Here is a 7,612-nt window from a genome sequence, read left to right as displayed (position 1 = left end):
CAATCTTTTACCACTCAATACATCATGGTGAGATAAAGGATATTATGGTTCAGTATGATGCAAGTACTGTTAACGTATGTTGGCTTTTTTTTTTAGTGTACCGACCGTTTTACGGACGTTCAATGGTGACCGACTGATACAATAAATTAAAGAGGCGCCACCATGTGGCGCGACAGCGTACTACAATAACGGACTGTTCCGAAGTGACAGCCACTCACACACACACGCGCACACACACACGCACACAAGATGTGTGTGGAATTTTAATTAAAAAAATCATAATAATACGCATACCATAATTTAGGATTTCGCGGTGATAATATTCGTTAATTGACGTTTTTGAAATATGGCCATGAGTACTTTGACGGCGAGCCTGCGATGAGCTGTGTTTCCCGAGTATCCCCGGCTGCGGAGAGGCGTGGCTCAACGTAGCATGGACAGAAACGTTTGACCCCGGATTCTGGGCGACTTTTTTTATTTTTAATATTTCCTTAGTGAAGTCGCGCTTACCTTTTCAACACTTTCTTGGTCAGGGTGGAGCTTATTGAACCGTTTGACGGCAATGGTAGAAACGGCCATTTTTGTCGTCCGTTCTGGGTGAACAGAGGTTTGTTGAGCCACGGAAGCCCGCCAAGCCTGTTGAGGTCTGTTCTAAGTGTCATAGGGTTCAAAGGTTGCGGTCAAAAGACCTCCTCCGCTGAGAAATGGGTTGGATGGGCGCAGTACTACATTTCCCCAGCAGAGGGCAGATTCCCGGTTTCGGCTTCAGGCAGTTTCTACTTTTCGGTGTCAGAGAATTGTAAAAAATATATATTTAGCGTGATGTCATAAGACGGCGCATCGTTAAAGGAAAGTAGTTCAACAAAAAAAGAGGAAAAAAGAAAGCGCTTGGAACCCAAGTGGGCGAGGTCAAACGTGTAAAGTGGTCGACTTACTCGTTCTTCTTGTGCTTTGGCACGGAGCCTTTGGCCACGGTGTGCTCCTCGCCGGACCGAAATTGATGTGGGACAGAAGCGATGTCAAGATGGCGGCCGCCTTGCTCCAGATGACTTGTAGGTACAGGGGAATGTTAGCAGTCAGGGCGACGGGGATCAGGCCGCTGATACCTGGTCTCGTCCCGGCTCACTTTCGGGCCTTCGCCGTGCGAAAAGAGCCGGAATTGGAAGACAACCCTTATTACAACAAATACCAGGAAAAGATCCAGAAAATGCGCAGGTCAGTCGGACAGCTGATGTGATACATGTACGCAGGTGGCGGAACTCTGTTCCCACGAAGCCCTTAAAAGTGCAAAAACGGTACAGTATCTCTTGGCAGCCACGACCAAGAGACGAATATGTGTTGAGCCGTTGAATGCCCCCTTCACTTCGCGAGGTGTTTTTTTTTCTCCTGTTAGAGCAGTGCTTCTTAACCTGGGTTCGATCGAACCCCAGGGATTCGACGGATTTTTTTTGGAATATTTTAATCCATGCTAACGATGTCGAGCAAAAAAAAAAAAAAAAAAAGGTCGGACCAATATGTAGTACTGTACATGGATTCACATGCATCACAGAACGTGATGGGAATGAGCATCCTATCTGCGTGATTTGTCAACTCGGGTCTCAGACCGGCAAAACTGAAGGAACACTTCTTGAATCCGATTTTTATTTTTCAGTAATGAAGGGTTTAGTGAATGTGCGGATGAATTGGTCGGGTCCGGTACCTCTAACAAGGTAAAGAGCCAGCCAGCCACCACTGTGTTTGACCAAGTCTGTCCCATCCTATGTGAACGCTTATTCTCAACTCCAGTATCATCCCTGCCTCGCAGCACAGTTCGGTAGTGGTGAGCAAGTGTGCCTGACAGTCAGCGGTTTCCCGTTCGAATCTCTTTTGGCTGCCTGCGTGTTGTTCCGAGATAGTCGAAGGAACGCCGTCCGCTCCGTGCTGCCGCTTGCCTTTCGAGTACCAGACCGAAACCGTCATAATCGCCAAACCTTTACCGAGTGTCAGTGTCCGGGCAATATTTTAATGGGTAGAATCGAAATGGGATTGCAACGCAACACTGCCACAGAGTGGGTTTTTTTTTTTTTTTTGTGCTGTTGCTGAAAGTAGTCACTTGTACGTCTGGCGCCAGTTGAACTCCAAATTGCCCATCTTTGGGGTCGTCAGTGTCCACGCGATCCGATCAGGCGAATCGACCGCCCGGTTTCTGTGTCTCCATTTTCAGTTGCAAGCCTCAGGAGTTCAAGGCCAGAATGGAGAAACGCCACGAGTCCAAGAAAGAAGCGCTGGGACGCTCCGAGCAAGCGGAGTTTGTCAGAGTGGTGGAGCGGCAGGTTGGCGAAAATCAAACGCCGATCGCAAAGAACTCCGCCGCGGCGCTCGCTCTACCTTTTTGTTTTGTCTTTGCAGTCGGAGGAGCGCCGCGGGTCGGCGGCTGCCGAGAGAGCATCCGGAGCTTTTGCCCAAAATAAGGTGCGGCCTCATGCTTATCTTGCTGATGCTGCTGCTGGTCAGGAGGATGACGGCGGTTGCGTTCTGTTCCGTAGTCGCTGGGCTCCATCCTCAACCTGGAGCTGATCCAGGACAAGACGGGCGAAGAGATTGCAGAGGTGAGACGTGGCCTTTTTGGGTCTATTTTGTTTTTAACAACACTTATTTTGGTGCTGAGAAAGTTTCCTCAGAGTGTTTGGATGTTGCCGAATCCGAAGATGGTGTTGTTGGAAAAGGTGGTTCTCCTCATGACTGCGAATCCCCAATTTTTTTCACGGCGGTGCTTCCTGCTTCCTTGACCGCCGTTGACGTCGCTCAGCTTTGGATGAAATATTACGCCAGCAAGGACACCATCGGCGCCGTTATCCCGGTGAGCGCCGCACGTGACAACATCAAATGCATCTCCAAAGTGGTTTTTTTTTTTGGGGGTCCTTTTCCTGCGCGGCGCAGGCGCATGGCGCATGAGCGGCTCAACGCACTCGATCCAATGTGTTTTGTATTTCTCTCCGCAGAGTCACACCTACGAGCTCATGAGCGCTCGGGCCGAGTCGTGTCCCACGGTAAGCGGGAGCGGCGCCGCTTTTCTCCTTCACACGTGTTGGTGGCGCTCGGCTGAGTTTGCTTTCGGGCTCCGCTGAAAGAATATCGAAAAGACAACAGCGGCCAGTCGTCGTGAGCGGGGTTCGAATAGTTTGGGAATTTTCCTTTTTTTTTTTTCATGTCATTCCCCAAAACATGGGCTAAACTCTGTTCGCAAACGTCACGTCGCTGTTGGGCGTTGTGACGTCAAGGCGCGCCAAGCCCCGCCGTTTCCACCCGCTCACCATGGTGAATGTTGGCTCTCCCATTTTGTCCTCCAGTTCTTGTATGCGTTGCCGCAGGAGGAGGGCTATGAGTTCTTTGTGGGTCAGTGGTCCGCCCACCGCCTCCATTTCACCTCCCTCATCAACATCCAGGTGAACAGGCGCCGATGTTTGCCTCTCAAAAGTCACCCGTTTGTTTCCTTTGCGGAGTTGCGGGCCGTCAAGTGGCCTTGATGGGGTTTTTTTTTTTTTCCTCCTGTCGCACAGACTCATGGCGAGAGCGCTCCCAGCCAGATGATCCTCCATCACTTCCCGGACTTGAGGGAGGACAAGGGCATCGTGCTCATGACGGCCGAGCTGGACCCCAAGTGCATCGTAAGTCGGCAAAGCGCCAATTTGGGAGCACAACTGGCGACTTTTTTTCTTGAGTTTGACCCTGAGTTTTCGTTGACATGAGCACGATAGAAGCAGGAGAACTCAACTCAAGTGTATTTCTCCAGCACTTGAAAGCTACCAGCTGTGCGGCGAGCAAAAAAAGAATTCAAACAAGAAAGCAACGGATTCATAGCCAGGACAGTTCAGAACAAAGTCTCACGCTGAGTCCAAAGCCTAAGAATACAATACATTTTGATTTATGTAGAATTAAAAAAAAAAAAAAAAAGTTTTCCCCTCAAAGGCTCCGTTGAGTCCTCGGTCGGTAGCTCAACTCGTGTCCGGTCCGCAGACCTGAGGCACGGAGCTCCGAGAGCTAAGGGTGGGGACGGCCCACTTCCAGATTGGAAAACAATTAAGCGAAGCTTTTCAAAGAACTCCCAAATGTAGGAGTGATGCGCTCCGTCTTACGAGTAGCGGCAGCATTCTGGACCAACTGGAGACGCCTCACGGAGGATCGTCTGACTAACGTGTCTTAACGCCGCGTGTATTTTCTTTCCCCTCGCGGCAGACCGTCCCGCAGGCTCAGTGTTTGGCCAATCAGGTGCAGCTCTTCTACGGCGCCGGCGGGCAGCGGACCTTCGGCTTGGTGGAGACGTTTAACCACCGGCCGGCAGACTTCAAACACACATCGGTGATTGCCGAGCTGGAGCAGAGCGGCGTCGGGCCCACGCTCGGCCCTCCGTCCTCAAGCGGCCGCTGAGGCGCGCCGCGGCGCGATGGCGCCATCCCGCCACCGCCCGATCCGAAGGGATGGCGCTGGAGCGCCTCCGTTCAGACAGATGAAGCGCTTCTCTTGCACGAGTGCCGGGGCTCCCCAGATTCCTGACTTGCGACCGCTCCACTTGGGACCGAGGGACATTTTGGAGCTCATTTGACACGGCCATTGTCATGTGGTCCAATTCGGAGCTGAGGTTCTGACCGGTCACTTTGCTCCTGAACTTTTTGACCCCTCTGCAAGAACGCTGAAATGAAACTTTCTTCCGAATTTTACCCGCGCAGATTTAAATGACCTGCTCTGGAAGGTTTCCGTGCCAAAACGCCTCTGTCAGTCTTTTTTTTTTTTTTTTTTTAAACAAAAAGTCATTGAAGGGTCCTTTTGCTACCCCCCCAGCCCCTTTTGAGTCATCTGCAAAATAATCATAATGCATCATCAACACTTGCAGCAGCTGTCGAATGCATCGCAATCATTTTGGGTCACCCTCTCCGTACAGATCAATCCAAACCCACCCATGTTTGAATGTTTGTTTGTTTTTTTTCATTGGCGACATGGGGCGTACCACAGTAAACACGGAACAGAGGAAGCGAAGGAGTCATCCGAGAAGAGAACGTCAGTTATGCACAAACACGGAAACGGTCGAGGCCGTAAGGCTGTCTGGAAGTCGTTTGAAGTTCTCGCAGCTGCAAGTGAACATATTCAGACGTGTTAAGAGCCTTTGCTTTGGGGGGGGGGGCAGTGGAGGGGAGGCGATTGCTCTCAATACATGACCGCGACGTCTCCTTGACTTCTTGTACGTTGTGTTTCAGATGTATCCGGGAAAGTAAACAATAAAGCGATTTTTGCAGGCCGGGTGACCCCCTGTGGATTTGAGAGCACGATTCTGGGCCAAAAGTCAAAAGAGCATCGAGGCCTCGATTAAGCCGTGAGTTTTCACCGCACTTGCGGTCCGATTTATTGGGCATTTACCGTATGCGTCAAAGTGCTCGCCGGAGGTTTTTGATCGGCCGGCCTCTGAAATGAGCGACTTGACTGCAGGGTCGTGGTTTCCAAACGCCGTTTCTCGGTGCCGTCCGTTCTCGCTCGGGTAACCGCAACCGGGCCAGGCTCCAAGTGGCTCCTGCGCAGTCCTGTGTCTCAGTACGTGGCCCCCGTGTCTCCAAAGGGCAAATTGAGCGTGCTTCCCGGTCTGCGATGAGTGCGGGCGCCTTCCCTTTTCTTCCTGTTCCAGTTGAGGAAGGAGGCCGGGCCGCGTCCTTTGGCCGAGCGAGACGTCGGCCTCTGGTCGGCGTTCTCTTTGCCGCGGCTGTGAGCGACTGCCGCGGCCCTCTTCTCGCCCTGTTGATACGCAAAGACGTTGCGTTAGCCGCGGCGCACGGGAAACCTGGAAACACAAATGTGCTACTCCGGAGTTACCTGAGCATCGTGCGAGAGGAGCGCGACCACGGCGACCCGCGCTCCTTTGACATCGCGGTTCTGAAGCAAGCTCACCACCTCGGCATGCTTGGCCCACTTGCAGTCCCGGCCGTCAACTGACACGATGTAGTCGCCCTCCCGCAGTCCCGCCTCCTGAGCAACAAAGGTCGTTATTTCGGAGAGTCAACCAGTCGGTCGGTCAAAGACCTCGGTTTAGTAGAAATTGTCCAAAACCAAGGAGTTTAAAAAAAAAAAAAAAAAAATCCATCTGAAAGCATCTGATTTTACTTTGGACAACAATAAAAAAAACATCTTTGCATATGGTGTGACATGTTCCGGAGCAATCGCACAGCTCATTGACTTGGAAATGGCAAAAGGTGAAGCGTCGCGTCTCACCGCTGCGCAGCCTCCGGCCGCCACGCCGGCCACCAGGACGGGCGAGTCGCCTCGGAGCGTGAGGCCGAGGCCGCCCTCCGTTCTCGGCAGGCAGACGGAACGCGCCGGCCCCCGGCGGGTGTGCCCGCAAAACACCGACAAGGGCCCCTCCGACACACAAAGCACAAGAGTCGGCATCGTTTGAAGCGGCTTTTCCCGAAGAACGCCGCCAGCGTGTGTGGGCCAAAGGCTTTGGTCCGTACCAATCTGCGGAAGATATCCGCCACCCGGACGGCGGCAAAGTTGGGCGGGGCGATGTCTGGCTTTTGCCGGCTTTGAGCTGACGACGCAGAGAGCCGCACTGTTTCAGGAGCGCGTGCTTCAAGCGGAGCGAGTGCCGCGGCGCCGACTTACGCCGAATCTCCGGCGCCTCCAGCGTTGGGTCAAAGTCGTCCTCTCGGTCCAGCTCGGAGTACTTGTCCAGCGAGCGCTTGTGCGTCGCCGCCAGCACGTCCTGCAGGATGTCCATCTTCCTGAAGCTCTTACACACGCCGTGCAGCCGCATGGCTTCTTCGTGTCTCATCACCGCGTGCCGCAGGTGGGCTTTACCTTCCAACGCAATGGAAGAGCGCCATTTGGCACAAAGAGAGCAAACGGAGGCATTTTTTTCTTTCTTTCTCTCAGCGGTTGAACGTCTGGACCGGGACTGACGTGTGTGTGTGTGTGTGTAAACTCACCTAACTTTCGTCTTTGCTGGGAGTCTCTTAAAAGCCGGCCGAGTGGCGGCCCCGCGCGCGCGCCCACATAAAAGTGAACAAAGGCCTTTTCCGCTTCCTCGCTGACGTCTTCGGACATGATGACGGCATAAAAAGTAGACCCATAATGCCATATCCCACAGCATAATAGTTTTTTTTCCCCCCAAATAAAAATAAAAAGTCATTGTCAAACATTTGCTTTTACCTTGGAAAAAAAGCATCAGCACTTTCTGACAAATGTTCTGGACCAAGCCCACAAGTGAATCCGAATTCATGTACATTTTCTGCACTGCCAATTTGAAATCATGTCCTGTTTTTTTCATATGGGGACGCAAATTTAAACATGTTTTCTTTTGTTTTGGTGTGATCCATCAATTCAAAATAGATGTTTTTAAAATGAGGCCCGAAATACCCCGCGTGGCCCGGCGTTACTTACACGTGGGTCCGCACAGCACGACGGCGGCAAAGTAGTGGGAAAGCGCACGGAAATGTTCCACCTTGACCTGAACCATCGACGTCCAGGAAAAGGGAACGTAGTCCTTCATCAGCGGCTGCGACATGCTCTGCTGCACCAGCAGGTAGACGTCCGACACCTGCGGGGGACGCAGGCGACATACGTGAACGCGCGCGCCGAGCAGGTCGGC

The 7,612-nt window shown here is 52.4% G+C and overlaps 2 protein-coding genes across 2 annotated transcripts in view; one reads left to right on the top strand and one right to left on the bottom strand.

The window, feature by feature from the left end:
• The first annotated feature begins 411 nt into the window (after nt 1–411).
• Nucleotides 412–4,841, top strand: atpaf1 (ATP synthase mitochondrial F1 complex assembly factor 1). Its single transcript, XM_019871791.1, has 9 exons — nt 412–1,215; nt 2,204–2,312; nt 2,389–2,451; nt 2,526–2,588; nt 2,789–2,839; nt 2,982–3,029; nt 3,330–3,425; nt 3,540–3,647; nt 4,216–4,841. The coding sequence occupies exons 1-9, from the start codon at nt 1,001–1,003 to the stop codon at nt 4,405–4,407; spliced, it is 945 nt and encodes a 314-aa protein (XP_019727350.1). The 5' UTR covers nt 412–1,000; the 3' UTR covers nt 4,408–4,841.
• Nucleotides 4,842–5,205: 364 nt separating this feature from the next.
• rhpn1 (rhophilin, Rho GTPase binding protein 1) overlaps nt 5,206–7,612 on the bottom strand; it is a 7,175-nt gene continuing 4,768 nt past the window's right edge. The window contains 7 exon segments of the mRNA XM_019871790.1: nt 5,206–5,760; nt 5,839–5,991; nt 6,235–6,471; nt 6,474–6,553; nt 6,628–6,822; nt 6,951–7,067; nt 7,405–7,561. Coding sequence (XP_019727349.1) covers nt 5,560–5,760; nt 5,839–5,991; nt 6,235–6,471; nt 6,474–6,553; nt 6,628–6,822; nt 6,951–7,067; nt 7,405–7,561 — 1,140 coding nt within the window. The 3' untranslated portion in view covers nt 5,206–5,559.

The sequence above is a fragment of the Hippocampus comes genome, unplaced genomic scaffold, assembly GCF_001891065.2.
Source record: "Hippocampus comes isolate QL1 unplaced genomic scaffold, H_comes_QL1_v1.1 scaffold307, whole genome shotgun sequence".
Classification (NCBI taxonomy): domain Eukaryota; kingdom Metazoa; phylum Chordata; class Actinopteri; order Syngnathiformes; family Syngnathidae; genus Hippocampus; species Hippocampus comes.
Note: the sequence above shows the minus strand (reverse complement) of the source record. Positions and strands in the feature narration are given on the sequence as shown.

Bases quoted from the DNA above. Each gene is read 5' to 3' on its own strand.
- atpaf1 (XM_019871791.1), top strand. From the start codon at position 1,001: ATGTGGGACAGAAGCGATGTCAAGATGGCGGCCGCCTTGCTCCAGATG. The intron at 2,452-2,525 runs GTGCGGCCTCAT...TCTGTTCCGTAG, and splicing joins GAGCTTTTGCCCAAAATAAG to TCGCTGGGCTCCATCCTCAA. The intron at 3,648-4,215 runs GTAAGTCGGCAA...CCCTCGCGGCAG, and splicing joins AGCTGGACCCCAAGTGCATC to ACCGTCCCGCAGGCTCAGTG.